General features: G+C 39.1%; 1 protein-coding gene, 1 long non-coding RNA gene and 1 pseudogene across 2 annotated transcripts; all 3 read right to left on the reverse strand.

Annotated features, from left to right (window-relative positions):
* Window positions 1-606: 606 nt before the first annotated feature.
* Window positions 607-4,090, reverse strand: LOC145909658 (chymotrypsinogen A-like; annotated as a pseudogene).
* A 5,500-nt stretch (window positions 4,091-9,590) lies between these two features.
* LOC145909166 (uncharacterized) lies at window positions 9,591-12,717 on the reverse strand. The gene is made up of 5 exons (XR_014403113.1): window positions 12,583-12,717; window positions 12,350-12,442; window positions 10,832-10,939; window positions 10,319-10,408; window positions 9,591-9,673 (listed from the first exon to the last, which is right to left on the reverse strand). It is a non-coding gene; the product is annotated as an uncharacterized LOC145909166 (long non-coding RNA).
* On the reverse strand, window positions 12,658-22,467 carry LOC145909659 (NACHT, LRR and PYD domains-containing protein 1a allele 5-like). The gene is made up of 6 exons (XM_082997015.1): window positions 22,436-22,467; window positions 22,143-22,352; window positions 16,809-17,097; window positions 13,015-14,340; window positions 12,832-12,944; window positions 12,658-12,690 (listed from the first exon to the last, which is right to left on the reverse strand). The coding sequence occupies exons 2-6, from the start codon at window positions 22,191-22,193 to the stop codon at window positions 12,658-12,660; spliced, it is 1,812 nt and encodes a 603-aa protein (XP_082853141.1). The 5' UTR covers window positions 22,194-22,352; window positions 22,436-22,467.
* Window positions 22,468-27,930: the final 5,463 nt, after the last annotated feature.

Consider the following 27,930-nt stretch of genomic DNA (forward strand, 5'->3'; position numbering starts at 1 on the left):
ATCGTACATCTATGCTTATTCAACCTTAACATTGCCACCCATGCATAAGTAATTGCATTCGCATGAGGTTATTGTGCAAACTGCTCACCTCCGCACTAATATTGTTTGAATCTTCAGCCATTCTTGCTTTACATTCCAAGTTCAAAGTAAAAATATATTACAGACATACAAGAGTTAAAGTAATACAAACTGTATGCAGAAATCGGTCACTGTTATATGTTTGTTAAAAAAGTAAGCATTTCCAACAACAGATCTGTCGTCACAAAAGATCTGATGGAGAGGTATTCCACGCCAGTGAACCATTGCTAGGCAACAGTAATTTACGGAACAAGGACCTTAGGGAATTTGACACTGATTTGCGGCAAAGGAAATGCTGGAAGCTTTGTCGCTTGTTTTTAGCTATTGGGAACCTTTTTGTGTTGTTTAGATAGCCTGTAAACATTTCATTATATAATCACTTCACATTTTAATCAGGTTTTGTGTAGTCATGCTCGTGTCCAAACTAATTTGTCAGCACTACTGATTTATGCTCCTGTTCTTAGATGGAGATTTTGGTCAAGATTTATTCACGTATGATCAATTGTAATTTACATATTTTCTTGGATTTGGTCGAGTATAAAAACAACTTTCGAACATTAGATATTGACGTTTTCATCTTAATGCCAGGTTTTTAATAAAATATCACACGTGAAGTACATGCTTTAGTAGTTTTTGAAGCACAAATAAAAATCTTAATACAAGAATAGCAACGCACACAGACACAGTCAGTGATGTTGGCAATATTTGTCAAGCACTCGGAAAGATCGAACGTCGCTCAAAAACTGTTCATCAGTTGGTCTCAGTCGCAATTTGAGGTAAAGCTAACGAACAAAGCTTGACACCCTCGAGTAAATCCCATGTTTACGTTTCCACAACCGATGCCCCAACTTGTGATACCCCAGATAGTGTGACGTGTCGTGTTGGGGTCTAAACATGCCAAAGGACCCCCACTGTCACCCCGACACGTGTCAGTACCATCTTTCTGGAATACAAAAGTGGCAACAGTTAAAAAAAATGCGATTTCTAAGTTAAAAATTTTTTTCTGTACAGTTGCCCAAAGTGTTTATATTACACGTGCGAGCCACAATAACCGAAAATGTACGTATGGTTCAATTGCTGAGCAAACAAAAAGAAAAATACAGAAGTGCTTCAGGCAAAAAAATTACCTGCAAATGCAACAGTTAAAACAGACATCGAACAATCGCAACAACAACAAAAATTACAAAACGTTGCATTCTAAACTAAACAGGAAAGCAAGAGGTGTTTGGTAAATTAACTTTAAAAGGCAGCATGGGTATTAAAAATTGTTGTTCTCACCGCAGCGCACATCATGGAGTGCTTAAGGTAGTCAACACCGAGCAGTCGGCTGCAATTCTCATTGGGAAACATGCTCACTGGCGCCTGCTGAAGGCAGGGTGGATAATCCATGGGGTTAACTGCCGAAAAACAAGCATGTTGTGATGTGATTCTCAAAGGTTGTGGTTGCAAGTTTTGCAAGTTTCGTCAACACCGCATCACAGTGTTCGTTGTTGTAACTTACAAATGTTATATATGCCGACCGTAGATTGAATGCGCTGTACTATGAAATTGTACCGACAGAATACACAGGTTAATTCATAACTCGCAGGTGATAGAGATGCTTCCATATCGGTTTGTGGAAAATTTGGGAAAAGGAAATTAAAGATTTCACAAACCTTTGTCTATGTGCAAAATACTGAAATGAATATCCTTGAATTAGAAGCCAAAACCTAAATTGTTAAACAGACATTTCAAACACAACATGTTTTTTTCATCAGTGCTGCATTACATGATTATAAGCTGCATCGAATGCATCGCCTATACATTCACAGGCTGGCAGGCGGATGGAAAGGCAATTTTGAAACGTGTTTGAAAATAGTCCGGCATTCCAGTTTATCTAATGACGTAACTGTCGACAAGCATCTGTTAAAGCGACTCATGCACAGAAAAACATAAAAAACTTACAGTGTCTGGGACCATGCGCCCCCAACCCAGATATTCCACATCTAGATTGTGACGAAAACTGGTTTTGCCCGAGAGGCAGACATGCTGGTCGCACAAATCGACTGCAGCCATAGAAATAAGTTTAAAATGAAACACTGATATCTCCACATGATATTTAATAACTCCTTGCTTCGGGCGTATTACGTTTACGTTGTGTAAAAACCAAGGCAATGCATTCTAATTTGGACCAGGACTCTTGCGAATTTATCTTACTTGAATGAAACGCATTGTCTCAATTTAATCAACGCCAAGTCGTTGGTTGGACTCGAATGATACGAGTAGTAAGGATGTCTGTAAACCTCTTCAATATCTAGGTCACGTGAATCCTCTACGCCCTCTGATTGGCTGAATTGGAGTCCGTCACGGTTGTAGTAATCGCCCACCCGAACGATCGTCTCATTGGTGAACCTGTAACCATGGAAATGGTTCCCATGGTAAATTGTTTTAACTCTATGGCACTCCATACCAACAATGAAATTTTTTAAGACCTTATTTCGTGATATCCTTATGTACAAAATGAACTTGATAGCTGAAAGCATTATCGTTCATAGGGGTCCACAGGAAGTGGAAAACCTTGTCGTAGGAAGTCAAACTTAAAATCGACACCAAATTCTCACAACGCGCACCGAAATGCAAACTTTTTACGAGCCTGAATCTGTCTGGAACTTTGTGCTAATTCATTCCAGCATGAAAGAACTTCGGAAATTACTCACGATTTCGAACTGGATTCGACACAATGTGCGGCTGTGAGGACGTAACATCTGTTGATGAGAGTTCCTCCTTAAGAGTGAGGGGTGCGGCCTCTTAATGGATACTTCTTACGTATGGAAACCTGTTAGAATGACAAAAATATCTCGTACGCTTGATGTAAACACGAAGACATTAAGCTTATATTGGTTCTTAACCGGTGACAAATATACTATTAGGGGGAAATTATAGTATTAGGGGGCACCGAAATATACAAAAGTAGTAACAAGAGAAATATTATCATCTGTATTCAATGTGTGTCGTGTGGTTTTTGACAATTGGTCATGCCATGCGGCCGAAAAGTTAAAAAAGGGATAACAGATATAGCGAAAAATTAATCATTAAATTCTACACTTAAAAATTTGAACACTGGTGGGAAATAGGGACCCCGATTAAATTTAAGCTGGGAAATAAGATGAAAAATGGTTAAGAACCAGCACTGTTACAGACACACGTGCACATGGAATTAAGCTTTTATGAAAGCCGGCATCTGACTGACAGCGAATATAAGACATGGGTTTAAATTGAGCTCTCCTATAATTGTACGTTTTAACATAACTTTGCAAATCTCCCATAAAATCATTTACCTGCCACGGCTGACTCCCGGGGTTGGCGTTGACCCCTTCCACTATTCTCAATCCGTCTTTGACCTCAGGACAGAAAGCCGGAACAGGAATGTCGGTGGTGGCTTCACCGCAAGATTCTTCTTGCAGTTTGCGACCTGGGAATATACTACCAAGTTGTGCATCCCCGTAATAAATTGTGGAAAACTTCGCACAACTAACCTAAATCTTGGTCTGTTAAAAGCCGAAAATGCTCCGTCCTTTGCAAGTTGTAAACAGCAATGTGGTTGGTTTCTCCAATGGAAGGCAATCTTCTCGTAATTCTAAATGCAAGAGAGCAACTACATGAAAATCTTTTAAAATCTCAAACTTTTTCTGAAAAGAGTTAACATTTGATAAGCAATGTGGAGCCAATAATATGAATTTGTGTATAAGCTGCAGACAGATGGCCACTGTTTCGACCTAAGAGTTAACATTGTTGAATATTCAGCAATTAGTATTAGAAGTATTGAATATAAATTGTCTTTACACATCACAAAGCCAGTTATCTTTTGGTAGAAAGCATTATCCATTCTTTTCTAGTTACAAATGCATTACTTTTTCGACCCAACATTTAAGCATAGGCAACACATATATATTTTGCACTATATTGTATACAATAACAAACTAATGTTAGCTTACGGTAAGACGAAGGTAAGACCTCCGTTGTAATATATCATGATCATTCGACCAATGGCATATTTAAATTAGAATGGCTTGGCAGCGCTGTCTAGCGGATGAACCAAAAGAAGGCACTAAAACATACGAACTCTTAATTCTTGCTGTTTCTTTTTGAAAATGGTTTGTTGTATAGTCAGATAACTAACGCGATTAATTTACAAAACTATTAAACAATAGCGTATATCGCCACTGAACCGCAACTCACATCCAGGTTTGAGGCAAGGAAAATGTTTAAACCCCTCCGGACTCGTGCAAGCAAAGAAAACTTTCGGAAATGCGTGCAGAGCATAATGGATTAGCGATCCATCGCCTTAACCACTCGGCCACCTTGTCGTCCAAAACCTGTAGTTAAATGAAACATTTATGTGAGATTTGTTTGGAAAAAATATTGTCTTGCAAAAACTACTTTAGTTTGGTTTAAAATTGTCAGATACGATAAATTGCACTTACATGAACTTGTTAGATGGTTTGTCACATCCTTCAATAGTTCAGTTAGTGCGGTGGTAGAGTTTATCACAAATACATCTGAAGTACACAGCATTTTAGGTAAAAGTACTTTTGATAAAGAATGCATTAAACTAACTGGTTTTACAGGATTTCTTTCTTCCTGAGTATTACAAATGCCTTCACTATCTTTAGTAAATGGAAAGCATGAAAGTTTTTCCATTTAAGGTTAGCAATTGTTACAGGCGTAAACAAATTTTTTGTGCTGTTTTGGTAAACTTTGCCCATCTTAAAAGAAGTACAGTACAACTCGGCCATCCTGTCTATGCACTGTACTTTGTTATATTATTTAGAAATGCTCAGAAGTAGTTTTTAAGGCGCAATTACAAACCTTGTAAACGATTTGTTTAACGATGATTTGTTTAAAATTATTTCATCCTGGTCAATTAAATGCCTTGCTGGTTTTTGAAACTATAAAACTGTCAAAATCACATGAAAAATATAAAAAAAAACACACAAACCGGCGTGTAAATCCCAGGTTTGTTTACGTTTCCACAACCGATGCCCCAACTTGTGATACCCCAGATTGTGTGATGGTTTATGTTAAGGTCAACGCATGACAAGAACCCCCACTGTTAGTGTCGTCGTTCTGAAAAACAAGATTGGAAATTGTTTGTGGTAATATGTGTAGATAAGCAAGAATGACTCGATTTAACCATACAGTAACTAAAGTGGAAAAAGAAAATTTCCACTCTTACTGCAGTAAACATTGTCAGGCTCAAACAGCCAAGTAGGCGACTGCAATTCTCATGGACGAATATGCTCACTGGCGCCACTGGTGGCTATTTTTTTGTAAAATAGAGATTTCTTCATTCTTATAAAAATGAAATACGATTTTCACTTTCATTACTGTTGTCATGGATGTCACTTGTATCTTGTTCAGTGTTAATACATAAAGATAAAAGAAATAGGGTAAGTTTGTGCCACACATTACCCCAATAAACAACTATATCCAGAAACATAGAAAACTTCCTGCACCCCGCATTCCCCAACCAGATATTCCATACTCACATTGTGACGAAAACTGGTTTTGTCCAAGAGGCAAACATGTTGACTGCATAAATCGACTGCAAACATAGAAACAGGTTAGTAATGGGACAGAAAAGTGCATGGATTTCATTTGAATAAAATTGTGATTCTGTACTAAAATCCAAGCTGACATACTGCTTACATGGGAGAATATTCGAATTTAGAAAAAGTGAGATCTTGTGTAGAACGACATTGTTCCCGTGGACTTTCCACTTGAATGATTTGCAATAGTATATAGTTGGGAATGATCACATAATGAGGTTTTCCTCTTCAATAATTAGGTCATGTGAATCCTTTGATTTGTAGTAACCTGTAACCACCCACCCCAGGCCCCAATCGCTGGTCTCATTGGTTAACCTGTCACCATGGAAACAGCTCAATAATACTATTTGTTGTTTTTGAAGTTTATCAAAAAAACATCAGCGAATCAATGCTCTTTATGAAACAGATCGCACACAAGAAACACTTACATTTGAGCTGAATTTAACACAATGTGCAGCTGTAAGAAGGTGTTGTCAAGTGTGGGTTTTACAGCAACTCAATTATTTCCAGTCATTATTTTCCAATTCTCAGGTTGGCATCGCAAAAACATCACAGATATTTAATGACTCTGCAAAAACATCACAGGTATTTAATGACTCTGCAAAAACATCACAGGTATTTAATGACTCTGCAAAAACATCACAGGTATATAATGACTCTGCAAAAACATCACAGGTATTTAATGACTCTGCAAAAACATCACAGGTATTTAATGACTCTGCAAAAACATCACAGGTATTTAATGACTCTGCAAAAACATCACAGGTATTTAATGACTCTGCAAAAACATCACAGGTATTTAATGACTCTGCAAAAACATCACAGGTATATAATGACTCTGCAAAAACATTACAGGTATTTAATGACTCTGCAAAAACATCACAGGTATTTAATGACTCTGCAAAAACATCACAGGTATTTAGTGACTCTGCAAAAACATCACAGGTATTTAGTGACTCTGCAAAAACATCACAGGTATTTAATGACTCTGCAAAAACATCACAGGTATTTAATGACTCTGCGAAAACATCACAGGTATTTATAGGTTTGCAATCAAAAACGTTTATGTTTGTAAAAGAGTTTTAGATAAAGACGTTTTTCTTGATGGTTCTTTTGGTTTTGTCAATAAATTCGAGAAACAACAACTACAGTCAGACCTTTTTAATCTAAACTGCTTCGTTTCATCTAATATGTTTTAGTCTGCATAAAGAGCTATCCAGCACATACTTTTATTAAATTCCACTTAACAAATGTAGGGGTCAACATAAAATCAAAAATGGGTTTGCCCTTTCTTTATTATCAAAGTCTATCTAACCTTTTTTTGCACCAACTACAAGGATTCAATGGAGGGCAAGCATGTTGTTGGTGACCTTGTGAAAATTAGAGGTCATGATATTTTTGATGTTGCCTTGGTGATGTTTTACTCTTCAGTGCAACCTGGTGGATAAATGAAAAAGGATTTTTCCAAAAAAAAAATGAAAACAATGATATTTTGACAAAGGTTTGGGAGCACTGGCAACCAGCAACTAAAGTACCACCAAAACTCGGCAAATCTCAAACAAAAGCAGAATGTATATCGTTTGTTGAAATTTACATGCAACAAAGTTAAATACCGCTTGTGGGACCCAACTTGTTTACTTGCGACGTCTTTTTCAGAACAAAATTTCCTGGGATTCGTTGTGTTGGTCAATCATCTAATTCAGTGACTCTAGACCTCTTTGTCCTGGCATACAAAGTTGTCAGAAAAATCACCGACATTTTTGATGTTTTGATAAATCTGTTCCTGCCAAGATTAAAGCATGGGGTGAAAGTCACAATGTGTTTTCCATATAACCAGGTTGTTACTTGCTTCTACTGTTTTGCATATATCCATGCTCATATTGTAAACTGCACAAACATTTTTTGAAAAATAGGGGTTTATAAATCACTCAAAGTGAGCATTTTGAGGTTGAGGCAGACTCCCTGACAACGCTCTATGGAGGGGGTCGGCAACCCCCCCTACAATTGTACACTATGGAACCTTATTACCGCCAACGGCGCCAAAGCGCGTCGACTTTGGTTGACGTTTTGACGATTTCTGAAGGAAATACTGGTTGGATTTCGTTGAAAATGGGCTCGATTGTCAAGGAGGGACTCTTGTTTATAATATTCGAGAACGGATTAAAATCGACTTTAAATGTAATTGTTACGTCACAAACAAATATTTGTCGTCAATAAACAAAGGGTCAATTAAGTGGTATCGAGTTAACTTTTTAGTATGTTGGTGTAGTCACCCTTGTGGTTGTCTGTACCAAATTTAAAGTTTGTGTGACGTCTCCTTTATTGGTACGTATGGATGTATACTTTGGGACTTGTTTACCGCCAACGGCGCTAAAGCGCCTTAACCACGACTTTCATTTTTTCATATGTTGGTTTACGCACCCTTGTGGTTGATCGTACCCAATTTCAAGTTTCTCACAGGTTTGTTTCATTATGTAATCAATGAAGCGTAAAAATGTATTTCTTCGTTGCTGTTGTGCCTTTTGCCGACCTTCATGTGCCTGCAGGAGAACCGCGTATGTGTGTGTGGGCGAGAAACTTCGTCGTTGCATATCTTCGGTTAGTGACGTCACAATGACGTAATTTTTGGTGTGACGTCATAACTTAACCCCACCTTCATTGTGACGTAATTTGGGGGTTCCCCGATTTTTAGAAGATAGGTACGTACAATAGTACACTAGACCCAAATGTCGGAAAGCTTTCGTCTCACTTTCTGCTCCAAACATATTTCACTTTATATATTTCGCAGCAATTTTATTTACAGCAAAAAACATTTATTTTGAACAAACCACAAAAGAAAACACAAATAATTCTGGAAGTCGCGTGTTTTGTTTCAATCCGGACCACTGGAGTCTGCATCGGATGAGAGGAAGGAATATTTACTGATAATCCAAACCCGAAACTCTCGGCTGAAAAAAATCAAAAAAATTTCATCAAAATTAACGAAACCATGTTTTTATTGCAAATATAAATTAAACTAAATTCTTACCGGGATTTCCAGTTTTTCAATCTCTTCTCTCAAGACTCGAATAGATTCGGAATCGAATCCGCATCCAGTCAGCTCCAACCCCGCATCCACTTTAGGGAGAATCCGACAAATATTTCCAACATCTTTTCGTTCAAACTTGTTGTAACTCAGGTTGAGATTTCCCAACTATTTAAAACATAAAAATTGGTCGGAAATCATTGTTTCAAACTTTTTTTAAAACAGATTTTTTTTCTTAAAACCGGATTAAAATTAACTCCATGTTTTCACTTTTGATTAAAAAAAGTAAGTTTTATAAAAATATCATGGATTTAAACAAATATTTATTCTCAAAATAATGAAAACCAACCTTGGGTCCCATCTTCATAATCGCTTCACAGATCATGTTTAAAGTTTCGGAATTAAGTTCGCATTCCTGCAATCCCAGCCTCAAACCGGGTTCTCGAATCCGTGGGAGGAAATCCGCGAGAGCGAAAACATCCGAAATCTTCAGTGGGATGAAGCTTAAAATCAACATCCGAGGACAAGAGAGGGCGATGTCATCTCTAAACATTCCGACAACTTCCTGTAAATCTACGAGGAAATCTGAAACAGGGACAAGTTTATTGAAACAAACATGGCGGAAGTTTTATTAAATCATTTTAATCGGATTTAAACAAGACAAGATCCAACAAATTAATCAAATACAAAAACATTAACCTACTGGAAGGAAAACATAAACTTTATATCCGACAAAAAATATGCGACCTTCCTTTAAAACTTTCAACCTGAACATTTTTATTCCATTCTCTTCTATAAGAACAATGGAATTGCGACGTCACAATACTTACTGTGACGCAACAGTTACGTTTACAAACACGCATCACACAGACTGGAAATAAATACCAACCTCGTAACTCGTATCTACTTAAATATAATCCATCAGGCCTTTTTTCTCGCAGGTATTTCGAAAGTTTCTTCAACAACTTTTCCGCACGTTTGTCTGAAAATAACAAGATCAACATTTACGGCAAAAATAGAAGCCATGTATTTGGATGGGAGAATTATTTAAACTCCCAATGTGTGTTTTCCACAAATATAACCTGCGTATATTAGATGCGTAATGAGATGTGAGACTTTCTAAACCACGATGCCCGTTTACCCAATATAATGGTAACTTGCAGTGGAAAGTATGTGAATGTTTGACAGCAAGCTTTTCGCGTAAAGCAACTTTGTGTAACAAATTGTAAACATGGTTTTGCAAATCGTTCAGAGCCTGATAATGGAGACAAGTGCAACAAAACAAATATGTTAAATAACACCAGGATCTCTTTTAACACCTAAATGCCTTGTATTGCTTTCCTGGTTATAATTATTACAGCAGAATGAATTTCGTATGTTTAGATGAGAATAAAGAAGCAGTCACAGTTATTACACTTGCAGTTGATATCAATTTGCATCATTTTCAGGCAGAGGCAATTTAGGCGATCCCTTCCTAGGACAGATCATAACAATGATAAAACGATGCAGTGGCAGAAAAATATCGTTCAAAGTGCAAGCGTGCTTTTGTCTGGCGCAAGTTTATCATCTCGTCCAGCGCATGGGATCTACATTATTGCATCATAATAAATTTTGGATAGTAGCAAACCTTGTCCTGCATGTTTTGGTTGTTTATGAAAAATATCTAAAAACAGCTTTAGAAATCCTCTGGGTTTTTCTGTGGTGGGATTGGGAGCAACTGAAAAGAAGTAAAAATATTTGTGTTCGTCATCAGTGCATGACGGGCTTCTCTAAAACACGCAATCTACGCAACTGCACAAACTACGCAATCTATGCAATCTTCACGTTTGCAGGTAAAAAGTCAGACTGTGTTTAGATTGCGCAGATTGCGTAGATTGCGTAGATTGCGTAGATTGCGTGTTTTAGAGAAGCCCGTGCAAGACTGACTAATTGTCAGAAAGGCAGGCAGGGCCATTCAATGGAGACAAGTGCAACAAAACAAGTATGTTAAATAATAGCATTATCTTAACTTTGGCATCAATTAGATGGTCCCAGATTTATGCACCTAAATGCCTTGCATTACTTTACTGGTTACAAATGTTACAGCAAAGTTTTTTTTTGTGTTTTAAGATAAGAAAAGATTGTTCTTATTGTAACTGACTATGATGCTTTTGTTCTCCATTGTTAAGTGTGGAGGATGCTGGATCACTGGAAGCACTCTTGGCAGAGGTTGATGGCAAGGTTTTTGGACTGGAATCACTTCCATCACCTGTAAAAAACAATCAAGGTAATAACTGCAAATTATTGGCACTTATGTACACCATAAGGGTTAACGTAAAGCGAAGGCCTTACTTGATAATTTTGAGAATAAATAAATTAGGTTACAGTGGCTCAACAACCAAGCTGGACCTTGGCATTCCAGGCCACTGCTCTGTCTGTGGGAGTTTGCCAGTTAGATTTTACAGCAGGGATGCACAACACGAATGTCATATTTGGTCTGCCTGTGGTTTTAAAGTGGCATTCACACCGGTTTTCATTCATAGAATGTGGGAATATGTATGCTGTTTTGGATACATCAATGTTTAGCTAAGCTCTTTACTAACAGGTTTTAACTTTATGAAAATACATGTCTCTTTGAGTTGTGCCTCCTGCTTTACTGGGGAAAGGAGATTTAATTCAGCTATGCTGTATTTATAGGCTAACCACTGCTTTAAGCCACACCGGGAGTCCATTTCAAAGCAAATTAAAAAAAGAGGGCAATTTTAGATCCATTGAGATCTATAGATATTCTTACTAACTGCTTCAAGTACAGCAACAGCAAAATGTTCAAAACATAATAATCAAAAGCTGAAGACAGGGTGTACACGCACTGTTTCGGCCTATGAGGTCTCATCAGTGCAGCTGTTGATTGTGGTACTGTGCTAGCTTTTACACTAGCGGGCACACTGATTTTCCAAATCACCGGTGTTTTGTCTCTGTTGTTTGGTACTCAGTATAGGATAACAACGAATCAACGTTGATCGAAAGGTACCACAAAGTGGAAATCAGTGTGCCCGCTAGTGTAAAAGCTAGCACAGTGCCACAGTCAACAGCTGCACTGATGAGACATCATAGGTCGAAACAGTGCATGCACACCCTGTCTGCGGCTCTTAAAATGTTTACATATGTGAAATGTTGTAATATTCATACAATTTGACAATTAATTTAAGTGCCCAAAACCACAAGTTTATGCAAAGCAAAGGATATAATAAATACCATCAAATGTATGTGTTACAAAAACAAAACAAAATGTAAGGTTTTCAAAATTTGGCAAGACATTTCAGTCAATAAAGAGTATGAAATGTGTGTGAATATGAATTAACATACATGTTTTTTTTATTAACAATATATGATTGTTTAGATTAACACAACAAATGGATTGAGCTACTGTGGCATGCTTACAGCACTAAAATGTTGCACACCAAGTAACAGCGCATCACAGCCAAGACTGGTAAAGCTTCTTTTCCTGACAGCTCAATATATAAAAAAGCACTGGAGTTTGAATTCATAACCCTGGTCATAAGGAACCATAGTTCTTCCAGCTAAGGTATGAGAGTTCAACAAAATAGAAACACCCACTTTGGCTGTGAAGTCACTACCAAGAAGCAGGGAAATAAAACTCAACAATTTGAAAATTTACCTTTTCCTGCATGTTTTGGATGTTTCTTTGAACGTCTTGAAAAAAATCTTGCAAAAAAAACAGTTTGTTTTTTTGTGGCAGAATTGGAAGAAACTAAACAAAAATACTGAGTTTATTAAGTCAAGCATAACCATGCTGTAACACATAATACACTGTCAAATGTTATACAGCGCAGTTTAAAAATAAAAGAATTGTTGTTATGTCATGGTTTCTGCTTTGTAAACATGTATCACCATTTTCCGGCAATTGTTTTGAAAGTTGGGCCTTGGAATTTGTTGCGCCATCTAATTTTTTGGATGAAGTAGATTTTACATTTGTTGGAGCCAAACCTCCTCTGCAAGCTGTAAAGCAATGAGTCACAATATATAGTATAGCATATATCTTTCTTTTTCTTTCAATTATATTTAAGTTCAATGCTAAGTAATTGGCAAAGTTTTGTCAGCAAAAAAGATAACAGAAACACATTTTTAATACAAAAATACCAAATGAATATAGTACTGACGAATTTTATGCATCTTGGAAATTGTCATACCGCTGACAGCACTATTGACAGGATCAGATTCTGAACTGGTTTCACTATGCCCACTTCCAGAGGCTTGGAATGAAAATTATAAAATAAAAATTATGGCCATTAAAGTGCAAACTTTCAAATGCGCTGCACATACCTGGTTTGTGTCCGAGCAAAAGGCCACACACAAAACGACGAACCATTGCCCAATGGGGTTCATTAATCAAATCGTCCACGATTTGATCAAATTCTTCATCTGACATGAACATAGAAATGTAGTATGCACCAAACATTTCCTGCAGAACTTGATGAAGGTAGTAGAAGAGAACATCTCTCCCATCAAATACTCTACGACTGGGAAACCAGGAGAACTTTGCCATTTTGAACACTACATCCTGTACTTTTACATCTTCTAAACCTACTTTTTGAAGGTCATCATGTGTGAACACAACGGTTTTACGAACCATGCCTTCATATGCCATTCGGCCAAGTGGCAATTTGAGGTTTTCTAATTTCTCTCCTTTTGCATGCTCAGAGTGATCGAGATGTTGCAAAACTTCATCAAATACATTAGTTATGGTGGAAATACTGTGTACCTCACCGAATAACCCAGCATAAACAATAAATTGTAAAAGCATTGGATTGCGGCATAAATCAAGCAATTGTGGAGATTTAGTTTCAAGTTTGTTCCACAGTTCATTTGCTTTATCACCTGAGTAACTATCAAACAGTGTCTTTGCATCCTCAGGAGAAAGATCACTGACATAAATTGTTGGCTTAGGTCGGAGTCCCAATGGTATAGATAGTAATGAGTGGGGTCGAGAAGTAAAAATCAACATAGATTTTGGAAAAAAATGCCTGTTGCAAAGGTTAGCAACAAGCTGTTGTACTGGCAAGGGAGTGCCATAATTCTCTTTTGCAGGTGCCATGTTTTCTAGTGTCCAGGTTGCCTGATCTAATCCATCAAAAATAAAAGCACACTTTTCTGGGTTCTTTATCATCCACTGGAAAACCAAACTGAGTGTTTCCTGTGAAGCATGGTTGAACTGGTTATCCAGCAGAAGCTCCTGCAAAGTAAGCTTTCTATCGCCGTAGTTTAAATACATGAACCGAAGATGAAGCACTAAGTGATCTTCTGTTTCTAGTTGCCTGCATAATCTCTTTGAAAGAGTGGTTTTGCCGCATCCAGCCGGTCCAAGAAAAGCTAGAAATATGCCATGCTGATTGCGTTCTTTGAAACTTGAAACTAGTTGCTGAAATTTGATGTGTTCACCAACAAATCGATCATTGTCCCCCTTGCTTGTTGATGGCTCAAACTCATTTTGAGGATGAATTCCTTTGTAAATATCAGTATCTATCAGTGTTGGTTGAACCTCTGGTATTTCAACCTTTTGCAACTCTTCACTGTAAGGGACAACATCTGGATCAAGATTTTCAAGCTGACATTTTTTGATTTCATCAACTGCCTGTTGTAACTTTTCTTCTGCAAATTTTAAACAGGTTTTTCAGATAATAAATCTATGTTACAGTGGTTTCTTGAGAAACAGTGAGCTCTAGTATCTATGTTTGGCTGGTTTATTTTTAGTGCAATATGCTGCATAACCATAACGCAAATTGAGGATTAGCGTTTATCTGTCAAATTATATTATGATGATAACGTCTAATGCCACAGAAAAATAATAAAATCCCAATGGCAAAAACAGGAAAAGTTTCGTCTGCTGTTTAGTTTTTTAGCCATCCGTATTATATTTCATCATTTTTTCATTTCAAATGCTTATTTAGAAAGTCCTTATTTTATGTCAATTTATGGAACTACTTTGCTTCGTAGGAGTAGGTACAAACATAATTTCAGATGACATCGATAAACATCACAGAGTATATTTAGTTGCTAACGGCAAATTTCGAGTTGTAACTCTCTTATTGGTTGGATTTTTACCCACATTGCAGTGTACTTAATGGAACATAAAACAAAATTTGTTAAAGGAAGCATATTGGTATTTCTATCAAAATAAGTTTAGCGGCGGAAAACGTCCACTTGTCATTGACAAAGCAATCAGTGATGCATGGGGGTCAATTTCGCGGTTGAATGAACGTATGTATGTGCTGTTGCTTTGGCGAATTTGAGCCAGTTTTGGACAGTTTTAAGTAGAGTTTTGGGCGTTTTAAGTCTGGTTGCTACGTGGTAACGTGTGTTGTATAAAATTGTGCTGAAAAGGCGGTTTAATTTTATGGTAATATCTGCAGAATAATTAAAGACTTATGTCAGCGTTGAACGGCAAAAACTTTTGGTTTTCTATTAGTTATGTTCCCAGTTCTAAACTATCCGACCTGGAGAAACCTAGTGTGAAGAAAGTGGGCAGAAAAAGTGGACGCGAACATATGAGCGGGAAGTAAATCAATCGAAATCATAATCACTCAGCAAACATGGGAAACATGAGAGTGTTTCCGTTCCACAGTCAGCAAATAAAGCTTCATCGTAGATAGACGTTTGGCGTTACAGCTACAGTGTTTGTTTTACATGTTGGCCAACCAAGCGTGAAGAAAATTCCTTACTTTCTAAGCCCATGTGATCGGCGTGAAGATGCCTTGGTAACTTACTGGCAACGTAGCTTCATTTGACAGTTTGACTCAGCACTAGATCCACCGTAATCCATATTGGAAATAACTGTCCCTGTACTGTCGTACCTACCAACTGATTTAAACGTTTTTACAAAACACTTGTACTTCCCGTATTTTTGCTCAGATTCGCTTGTCACAGCTACAAAAGTATTTCAACACTTGTCCTCAAATGGTTTGTAAAATGGTTACGTAGGTTATTTTTTATGTCACGAGGTTATAATATGTGAGCAAATTGTTGAAACAACTCATGGCTTGATGCCACATTATCAATATGTTTGCAGTGGCAACATATAAGCGCTTGTGTAGAATGGTTTCATATCTCTGTCGAAACTCTTTCATCAATTTTTCTCGGCATGCACAGTTTTCGAAACCTGTTAAATGCATTATTCTGACAAGCTGTGAAGTGCACTATTCGTTCAAGTAGACAAAAATGATGGCATTCTCATCATGATTCTACAAGGGAAGTGAAGCTCCCTCCAAACACAAATTACCACATAAAAACAACACATAAAAGCGTCTGAAAACGTTTTCAGGCGAAAGGGTCACGGACAGCATGGTTTCGTCTTAAATGCTGAAGTCAGACACATTCTTATTTCAATCGGAATATGACTTTCCTTAAAACCAAAGGTCGGTGCTGTGAAAACAAAAACATGCCGTAACAGGAACTTACACAGTCTCTATCTCAGTGGTATATATGTTAATTGCTCTTGCTCTGTCGCTCTGTCTAAAGTACTCGGTTACCAAGTTTTTAATCCCATTGATATGACGCGTGTATTATAAATCGTAAACGAATTCTGTTCACGGAGTCAAATTAGTTATCGTTCAAAACACCCCCAGAGGATCAGAACTTAGTTAAAACAGCCAAGTTCACACCACTGCGTCAGGCCATGCTCCGCTAAGGAGTTTTGGGTGTTTGATCATTTCGGAAATTACATAAAAGCCAAAGATGTACATTTACATGAACTTGCATTTCCAGACATAGCACCAGATTTCTATAGCAATGCATCATGCATGGCAACCTAACTGATCATTGGTAGCGAGATTGCTGACAACCTTAAAAAATGTAGAATTCAGTGAAACACCATCTGCAGTGACAATTTTAATGTAATGATTTCCACGTCATTTTATCAGAGTCTAATTGTGTTAGTCACATAATGTGTTCAATTAGATTCTATATTGTCGTTGGGGCAAGACACAGATATTGTTACATGAGTCGCATTAAGCTAATAATTTTGTCATCTCCAAATGGTCGAATACAAATGATAAATCGGTTGGGTTTCGACTTGAATACAAGTATTTGTATTCCAAACTTCCCTAGTAAATCTCCCATACCTCGTATATCTTCTGATTCTGTGATGGTTGATTCATGATAATGTGCGTGATGATGATGTTCTTCCACAGTTTGATGCAGATGTTCTTCCACTGTCTGATGGTGATGTTGCTCCACAGTCTGATGGTGATGTTGCTCCACAGTCTGATGGTGATGTTGTTCCACAGTCTGATGGTGATGTTGCTCCACAGTCTGATAGTGATGTTGCTCCACAGTCTGATGCAGATGTTGTTCCACAGTCTGATGAAGGTGTTCATGGTGATGTACGTCACCAATATGTTGGTGCAGATTCTGGAATGAAACCAGCAAAAATTACCAAACACACAAATATTAATTGTCCAAAAAGACAGCATGGTCGTTGAAATTTTCTGAAATCCAATACGGCTCTAAGCTGCCAACATGCGTTTTGTTACGTATTCTATTTGACTAAGGCAAGCATCATACGTGAGTTACCTACTGTTTCGACGAGCTATTTTCTCTATTTAATCATTTGCAAGTGTTCAAAGCAGTTATCGGAAGGATTTACCAGTTTATTTTTGGAACTTCTTTTGAAACGTAATTGTCAGCTGTGAATGTGTTTGGAGGAGATTCTTGAGGTCGCTTGTTTAGCCAGCCCGGCCCTTTTTATGGCCACTATAGCGTTTTGTATAGTAGAGGTTAGGCGGCAAGCGGCCAGGGTATGTCTTTTGTCACTTACGGACGAGAATTTGGAAGTGGACGCCCGTTTCAATCCCGGGATGAAGCGTCCCGAAATCTTAACGTTGCTGCGGCAACATAACATTCGTTGGCGCACCTTCCTAGAAGGTCTGTTGCAGTTCTCTAACGGCAGAATAAAGTTTTACTGCCCCACCAAGGATAAGGCGCGTGAATTCTCCATGGCACTTCGCGCGACCGGAAAGCCGGTTTACGCAACCGCGAGATGTGAAGATGAAGAATGTGTAACACTTACCAAGGTCCCCCCGCGTATACCAATGCAAGCGCTCCTCGCATATTTTGCCAAGTACGCCCCAACACTAAGAGGGTGGAAAACCAATGACGATTGCGGCCTCTACGGAGGCAAGCGAATTATTATAATGAAAGGGTCTGTGCTGAAAGAGAACCCGATCCCAAAGCGGGTTCGACTTGGCAAGAACGTGGTCGAGATAAAATACAACGGCCAGCCAAAAAAATGCGAATTTTGTTTGGAAATGGGCCACCAGAAAAGCGACTTCCCAAGCTTTGCGAGGCAAGCGGTGGAGCGCAAGCAGGCAGCCGAAAAGAATAGTGCCGGCGATAAGGAGCCGAATGTGCCAGCCAAAGATAAGAAGACATCAGAGGCTAACGCTACAACAGGTCCGACAGCTGATATTGCGCCGGACCAAAATATGCAAGCGACCGCTGAGGTCACACCATCTGTGCACCTGCATGTACCAGATGTTACACCTGGCGCCACTGATAAGAGCGTGGAAGTCCGAATGGACCCACGGCCCCATCCTCTTAAACTCGGCACCTCTAAAAGGCTCTGCCTACGGGGGTGTCGCAGTTCTTCTAAACTCCTCCAGCCTCCGAATTCTTAATTCAACTTCTGACTCTGACGGTCGCATTATTGCGGCCGATATATCAACCCTGATCCACACCTTTCACTTAGTTAATATATACGCACCCTCCGGCACAAAAAATTACATATTCAATAACAAATTCTTCGACTCTCTCTACCCCTACATCTCTTCTACCCACCCAATTGTTTTTACTGGAGATTTTAATTGTGTAACCGACCCTACCTTAGACAGATAACCATCACTACCCAATCGACAACCCAGCTATAACCTTATAAAATTACTACTTTTAATTTACAGGATTCTTTTCGGCTTCTACATCCAAATCTCCGTCAATTTTCCCGCCGCGCCCCAAACTCTCAGTCTAGAATAGATCGAATTTACCTCTCCCTTTCATTAACTCTCAATAATCATCTTTTTACTCCTTGTCCCTATTCGGACCATGACTCAGTTTCGGTCTCTCTTAACCTTATCTCTTCTCCACCCAGAGGCCGTGGCACATGGAAAAATAATACTAAAACTCTCAACGACCCTCTTTTCCGTCTCGACTTTCATCGCTTCTACCCTTTTTGGCAAACTCTCGCTCCTTTACACTCTAACCCCATGGATTTCTGGCTGACACTTAAATTTAAATTTCAATCCCTGATAAAAACACATTCGAAACGTTTGGCTAAACAATCCCGAGAAGAAACCTACACCCTACATCAACAACTCGACACCGCCCGCCAAACTCTCAACGACAATCCCTCTTCTGAAAACTTTCGCTCCTTTCAATTTATTAAAAAATCCCTAAATTCTCTCTACCTTTCTAAATCCCGTGACTCTATTCTAAAATCTCTTTCCTCCGACTCCCATTTTAAAAACATTACCGATAAATTACTCTACTCCGAATTACTACCCTCACGCATTCACAATCCCATCTTCGAACTACAAGACGACCACGGCCTCCCTCTCTCTACCCCCAAGGAACTTCTTTCTCACACTCGGCAATTCTTCGAAACTTTATATTCTAATCAAAACCTTCCAATACCCGACCCCTCTAATTTATTCGCTAAAATTCCCCTTAAATTAATTCCGGGCCAACACACTGAAACCTTATCAAATCCCATCACGCAACATGAAATTAGAAAAACTCTTTCCCTCTTTCCCTTCGGCAAACCCCCCGGCCCCGACGGTCACAGCAGCGAGTTTTACTCGCTGTACCGGGACCTCATCGGGACCGACCTCACCCAAGCTCTTAACTTCTCATATTTTAATTCCTACACCCCTTCAGAATACAACCTTGGACATCTTACTCTTATCTTCAAAAAAAATGACCCCACTCTTCTAAATAATTACCGGCCAATCTCTCTTCTAAATACGGACCTTAAAATTCTTCACAAGCTTCTAAATCTCAGACTCAAACCCTTCATTCCCGAAATTCTCTCTTCAAATCAATTCGCTACCCCCGGCTCTTCCACCACTGACGCAACTTCTCCCCTAGGCGATCTCCACCATCACGCTTCCTCATTCAATTGGGACACTGACTTCATTTCCCTCGATTTTCAAAAAGTCTTCGATTCTGTTTCATTTTCTTGGCTACTCCTTCAGTTAACTCTTAAACGCTTTCCCACTTGACCCCCTTAGTCTGAACCTCTTCCTGATTGCCCTAGATCCGCTCCTCGTTGCCCTTCAAAATCACTCTTCTATCGACTCAACCCTAGTGCCATGCCGCAACACACCCAAGGCAATCCCTTACGCCGATGACATCACCCTAGTGGTGGCGCATCGGCACTCCCTCACCAAAGCCCTCGGCCTCATTGATTATTAAAATTTTATTTAGTAAATTTTTTCAAAACAATTACCTCTTTGCAATCCCGCGCCAAATCTATCAGCAACCCGTTTCTTACCTTTGATTCTGAATGCATCCTCTCAAAAACTTTAATTTTGCCCCAAATTTCATACCTTGGTAAAACTTACCCTTTATCTCCCCAGCAACGAGAACGGATCGACGGCATAGTGGTAAAGTTCGTCGTCGGCCCACCTTGCCAATTAACATCCTGGCAGCCCGTCGTGACCATGGCGGTTACGGCGCGGCAAACATTCCCCTCTACGCTGACCTATCACTTCTCTCTCCTATAAAACAATATTACAATCACCGCCTTTTGGAATCCCCAACTTCTCCACAACTTTCCTTTATAGAATACAACATTGGACTTCCCCTTAGCAAACTTTTAAACCTTCGTTCTAGAAACTTTCTTCCACACGCTTCAACACCTTCTCCGCACTATCTTCATATTCTTAATCTTCTCAAATCTTTCAAACTCACCGAAACTGAGCTCATGACCAAAAAACTCAAACCCCTCTATCTCCGGATCATCGATGAAACCAACACACCACATCCCTTCAACGACTGGCCCCAAATTCACCATCCCATCTTTCCAATTATCTCAAAACCTTTAATTTTCGGCTAACACATAAAATTCTTCCGTTAAATTGTCAAAAATCATACCTCCCTTTGGATCAACAACCCCACTGCTACCTGTGCAAATTCTCCTTTGAAACTTTTACTCACCTATTCCACAACTGTCCTTCCATTTAACCTCTGCTCACCTTAATTCGCGACGTCTTTCGAACTTTATCTGACCTAAACACCTGTCCTTTCGACACCCCTTTACACATCACATTTCCACAACTTCACAACACAACACCTTACACGAAAACATTAGGAGCACTGTTAAACACCGCACTAACACACACTATCTGGAAAACACGCAACAGAATTAAACATGACACACGCCCCATCAACGACATACCCCGCCACTTAGTAACATCCTGCAAATCCTCTTTACGCTTAAAACTATCTATCCAGCGAAATAGGGACAACCCCTTTCTCGAGGAAATCCTGGCCGATGTCGTAAACACGCTTAACATCACGCATACCGACACCCCATAAAAGCGCCCAGTCGCGGAACATAAATTCTTAAACTTGGCCACGCGATTTAGCTTTTTTTCCTCCGTACACTACCGCCCACTCGTGGACTAGAAAATATCCAAAAATTTACCACTAGATGACGCTACCTACTTTGGTAAGCGCGCGCCATTGTGCCTATATTTTTGTACTCGCACTCGTTATTCCACGCTCGTCAGTTAATTACGCCGCGAGTGGTCATAAACCCCATCACAAACTAAACACTAGGGGTCGATACGGATTCCCGTAAGTCCTTTTTTTTTCTTTTTTGTGTTATTATCTGCGTTCACCTTTTTTCGCTCGTCATTAAATTGCGCATACACGTGGTCAGTAACACCACGCCAGGCTAACCACTAGGGGTCGGTGCAGAGTCCGATACGCCCCTTTTTCCTTTCTGTTGTCATTCGTGTCTACTGTCTTCGCCCGCCATTTAGCTGCGCCAACACGTGGTCAGTTACACCATGTTAAATCAACCACTAGGGGTCGATAGCTCCCCATGCGATTATTTTTATGTGTTTTGCGTTTTTCTTCTTGTGTTTTTCTCGTGTGCCTACTAGGTATTTGCGCCAACTAGTGCGATACCCGCGAGGGACTGGCTGCCGCCAGGAGTCGCTGTGTATCGTCAAGCCCTTTCCCTTATTCGTTGCGTTCTCTTCTTACTTTGTTCAATTTTATGCGTGGCGTTATTCGTTCACGTGGTGTGATATTCGTGGGGATTTGATGTGCCCCGAATAAAATAGTGCCAACATGCGTTTTGTTGCGTGTAAACAAAAACTGTCACTCACAAATGATTTTCTCCAACCCCTACCACCAGTGCAGCAAATCTCAATATTCAAGAACAACAAGCTTACCTCGGCAACAATGTTTTGTGAGTTTTCTCCTCCTGTTTGTTGTTCGGCCATTCTTGGATTAGCAGGTGTAGCTTTGTATTGCAAGTACAGTGTAGAAATATATCACACATATATAGCCTACAAACTGCGTGAAACCGGATCACTGTTGCCAGATTTTTTTTACCAAAAGCTCCAATTTTTTGTTTCAACACGCCCCAAAAGCGCCAATTTCTGCAAAAACAAAACGCCCAAATGCGCCCAATGTTAATGAAGTTTACACTTATCAATTACGTACTCCAATCGTCATTTCATACCTATTGTTGGCTGCACTCATCTAACAAGAAACACTTCAACTGAAAACTAAGTCCGTGAGCAGGACACAAGACCGGTAAATTTCATTAGTTTCATCACAGTCGTCATTGCAATAAGATTATGACGTCATATTTCTTTGCGTAGGGAGGTTGTAGTATTTGCAATAAGGCTGAGACAGCGTTTTGTCACATAATTAATGAACTAACAATCAAACTTTTGAATTTCCAAAACACGCCCAAAGCGCAAGGTGCAACAAAATAGCTCATACGCCCAACACAACACGCTCAATTGGGCGTAAAAAGCGCCCAACAACTGAAGCGGATCCTTGTTGCTGCCGTGCGACTTTCTTTTCTGGCCCTTTTTCTGTTTCACGCGTCACTTGTCATTTGTTCCGCTTTATTACATTTCTGTTATAATTTCTATAGTTTTTCATTTTCGAGGGCAACGTCTGTGTATATAAACGCGAACTTTTCCTCTTTTTCTCATTTCGTAAAAGTTTGAAGGATATTGCTACTGTATCGCTGTATGCAGTGGTGGGATTCAAGTATTATAGCAACCGGTCCTCTCATTAGCGACATGCCATAGTAACCGTGGGAATACAGAGTGTTTATTTTCTATTAATTTCGCAACGATGTTTTATTTTTAGTTTTTCAGTTACCACATTTCTCACGAATATTACTAACAATTTGGTGAAGAGATTTGTGCGTTTAAAGCAGACTGCCGTTGATAAAAATCAGTAATTGTTTATTTATCTCCTGTGGCAGGCGGCCTTCCGGTTGTGTTGCGCTGCTGCCGCAACAATTTGTATGCAGTGAAGGCCGCATCCCTGTATTTCTATGGAAAAGACTTTCTTGGTTGGGAAATGCCCTTCTCGAACTCCGACGTAACAGAGTAAAATTATGTGTAACAATGCAATGGGTCATGCATGGGCGCCGGTGTTTTGGTTGAATGGGTTCAAATGAACAGGCTGTTGCCAGGGCGATTTTCAGCGTGTTTGGGGGCAGTTTTACTATGGTTTTCAGGGTTATTAGTCAGGCAGTAAATTGACTTAAGATGCAATGAGGGTGTAAATTGTTTCTGCTCCAGTTCATTGTTTACATTCTGGAATTGGCATGGGTTCATTTGACATCTCAGTCAGCAGGATGGTATTTTTTTTCTGTCACCTAGTTGGAAATACTCATACACTTTGGTATATATACACACATATACTTATGCATGTATTTAAAAACATAAAAGTGAACTAAAGTATTGTAGATGACAGAAAAAAATACTGAAGTACACATATGTGGTCACTACAGTAAGCACTGCCAGGCAAAGTAAGCAACACTATGGTTAATTTATTCAAGCCAGTATTAAAGATTGCAGGCAAGAAAAAACTTTTGTTTCCGCCGCTTGGCATCTTGCGTTGGAATGGTGGAACTGACGGCTTGTATGAAATTCCTGTTGCTGCCAGGCATATTGCAATTTAATATGTACTGATCTTCTGGCATAAAGAAGATCAGTACATTTTGAATTGACTGCTTGTAACTTAATTGCTATAGTTTTACAAATTTGTATCAGTTCTCAAAACAGGCACCGCATGTGAGAATAGCCCAACATCACCAAATCACCCCACCACCCCCATATCACACTGGTTCACGCACAACCTACACTCACTAACACCTAAAACTGTCCAGACACGAAACGAGCCAGGTAGCGGAAGTTTAAAACCCCAAGGTTCATTAGAACCTTTCCCAGCGACCAATGGCAAGTTTAATTTAAAATGGCTTGGCTGCGCCGTCTAGCGGATGAACCAACAAATAACACTAAAACATCTATTTCGCCTTGGTATTCACTAATTTTGACGTCAACACAATGTATCGTTGTTACGTCACACAAGACTTTGTCCCTGTTTTCGTCTTAGTTAGTTGTCATGCACTGCTGTCGGTTGCTAAACCTTATTTTTTTCGATATGAATATGGACAATTTTAGGCAAATTTAATGGCCAGTTGTTTTTTGCTGCCTACGATTATACGGTAAGCTGGCATTATTTATTGTGCTGTATTACTTCTTGGTAAATAACGTTAACCTTGTTTACGGAGATTAAAAAAAGATCATTGTGTATTTAATTTCTTTGTATTTTTGGTCGCTGTTCCTACGCATGTGAAGAAACCGCAGCGCCTTCGGAATAAAGTTTATCGGTTTCTGTTGACCGGAGCGCTTTGTGAGTTACGGACTATTGTAGAAATTCCCGCCTGGTGCTCTGTCCGGGACCAAAGGGTCACGCCCGCCGAACTGCCAAGGGCACCGCAACACTGCTTAACACCTAAATGTATTGATGGGTTGAGATGGTTTGGTGGAATTTGATCTCCGCGAACCCAACATCAAGTCTGTCAAAAAAGTCTCGGTGTGACACCATGCTGGCTGCAGTTCCCGTCAACGATGGTAGTGATGTAGGAAACCACATGTTGGGATCTAGGAGACAAAATGTTGTAACCAATGAGACCACATTGCGATCTGAGTTAGACCGAACATTAGGATCTCTGAGACCAAATCTCTTTGTTTGCAGGAAAAGTCGCAAATACATCGGGCGATATCAAAGTCGAGGCAGAAACAAAGAGATAATTGCTGCGATTACGCGACAAAGTAGACTTAGAAGAAGTAGCGCAAGTTGAAAGACGGGGTGTAAATGCAAAAGCTGTTTCGAAGGACCAAGTTAAAAATATGACAATAAAAAATCCCTACTATATGTATTTGGTCACAAAAATTGCCATCGTAATGTAAGTTGATGTTCAATGTTTAACAATATATAAGAAAGAAATCTTCCTTATCCTTTCAGTTAAACGAGAGAGGAACGAGTCGTTCGATTGCCAACATCCACTCACAAGTACATGTGGAGTTATCAGCTGCTGCAAAGCAGAAAACCCATAAGCTTTTTTCATAAATAAGGGGCTTCTGCAGTTGCGAGATTACAGCGAAAGAAACTGTTTCATCGTCTACACTTGGAACTGCCAAGCGCCTGTGATTTTATTATTTGTAACCCAGAATATAGCTGGTCGGTGTTGCCCATGCACCCTGTGACTTATCAGGGAAACGAATCGACCGCATCTAGCTGCTGTAGTTTCCGCCATAAGTAGCAAACTGTTTTACTTGTGGGACAAAACGTCACGTACGAATTTCCTTGTTGATACAGGGGCTGGAATGAGCATTCTGCAATGAAATAAGTGGGTTTTAAACTACAATTTTGTTATTCATACCTTTAGCACTGCCGTTTAGTTAAAATACATTCGAGCAGCAGCCTGATATTTAAAAATGCGCTTTTAAGGCGCAATCAGAAATCTTGAAAACGACGTTTTGTTTGAAATGATTTTATCCCGTTCAATTAAATGCCTTGTTGGTATAAAATTATATCATAATTTTCTTTTTCCGCTGTTAGCTACTGTATGGTTAAATCGAGTCATTCTTGTTTATCTAAAAATATTTCCACAAATAATTTCCAATCTTGTTTTTCAGAACGACGACAATTTTATAGTTTAACCATACAGTAGCTAACAGTGGAAAAAGATAATTTGTGCTCTTACTGCAGTAAACATTGTCAGGCTCAAACAGCCAAGTAGGCGACTGCAATTCTCATGGATGAATATGCTCACTGGCACCAACTGGTGGCAATTTTTTTTTGCTGGACATTCTGCTCTTTATTGGAAAATAGTGATTTGTATTATTTCACCTTTTAGCATTACCCCAATATACAATTATATCCAGAAACAAAAAAAACTTCCTGCATCCCGCATGCGCCAACCAGATATTCCATACTCACATTGTGACGAAAACTGGTTTTGTCCAAGAGGCAAACATGTTGACTGCATAAATCCACTGCAAACATAGAAGTAGGTGTAGGTTAGTAATGGAACAGGAAAGTACATGGATTACATTTGAATAAAATTGTGATTCTGCACTAAAATCCAAGCTGACATACTGCTTACATGGGAGAATATTCGAATACAGAAAATTGAGATCTTGTGTAGAACGACATTGTCCCCGTAGACTTTCCACTTAAATGATTTGCAACAGTATAGTTGGGAACATAGGCGCCTAGTCCGGGGGGGGGCAGGGGGGGCGGCGCCCCCCCAGGTTTTTCAAAAAAAAACGAGTGGCTATTACGCGCGTCTGTACGCACCATGTAACTCGTTACATTCGTAACGTTTAAAGCAAAAAAGACCTAAAAACAATGTGTTTCTTACATGACGCACACAAAATATGTTGACCTAGTTTCTCTTACGTAACTAACATCGGTTGTTGCAACGTCAGCCTCGCAGTATGACATGCCAACAGGTACGTATTGGTTGTGCCGTAGACCGACCTCGTGCGTTCACCGTTAACGCCGCCCTTTTGGCTAATACGCCTCTTGTATTGAAATTCAAACACAGTTTTTCGATACTTGATGACGTCATAGTAACAAATTATGACGTCATAATATAGCCGCCCCCCTGGGAAAATGAAAACTAGGCGCCTATGGTTGGGAATGATCACATAGAGAGGTTTTCCTCTTCAATAATTAGGTCATGTGAATCCTCTGATTTGTAGTAACCTGTAACCACCCACCCCAGGCCCCGATCGCTGGTCTCATTGGTTAACCTGGCACCATGGAAACAGCTCAATAATACTATTTGCAAATCAATGCTCTTTATGAAACAGATTGCACACAAGAAACACTTACATTTGAGCTGAATTTAACACAATGTGAAGCTGTAAGAAGGTAATGTCAAGTGTGGGGTTTACAGCATCTTAGTGGGTGTCTCCAATGTATGGAAACCTGTTGAAATCATAAAAGTAAATTATTTTTCTTGATGTTATGTGAATATCACATATCTTGCACAGAATGTCACCATTAACTAACTTAAAAAGTGTTTCTTCGGTTTGACGTTGTAACACTTAAATTATTTTAACCTGTTGTCATTTTTGACAAACAAGTTGCAGATTTTAACAACTTTTTGTTAGTTTTTAAACTGGGTGAAAAAATATAATCAATCATATTATTCATCAATACTTCATTATTTTGTAACAATTAAATAATAATGACTTATAAATGGTGGGGAAGGTCAACTACAAAAACAACATAACCCGTCTCACACAATTTATAAAACAGCATTTAGGCAAAACGTTTTGGGTTGATTAAAAGCAATACTGCTTACCGTATGTTTGTCATCTTTCATTGTCATTTTCTGTTATGAGTAAGATTGCATTCTATCGGAGTGTGTTTAACTTCTAATATTACATTTTAGGTGTTTTTACCCAGGATGTCCTTGCAGAGAAGTATTGGTATTCTTGATGTTGCCTTGGTAATGTTTTACTCTTCAGTGCATCCTGGTGGACAAATAAAAACAATGATATTTTGACAAAGGTTTGTGACCACTGACGACCCGCAAATAGAGTACCACTGAAACTCGGCAAATCTCAAACAAATGCATAATTATGACAGCCAAACATAACATGGTTTTAATGTAATGACACAAAAAAA

Source organism: Ascidia mentula, chromosome 7, assembly GCF_947561715.1.
Source record: "Ascidia mentula chromosome 7, kaAscMent1.1, whole genome shotgun sequence".
Taxonomy (NCBI): Eukaryota; Metazoa; Chordata; class Ascidiacea; order Phlebobranchia; family Ascidiidae; genus Ascidia; species Ascidia mentula.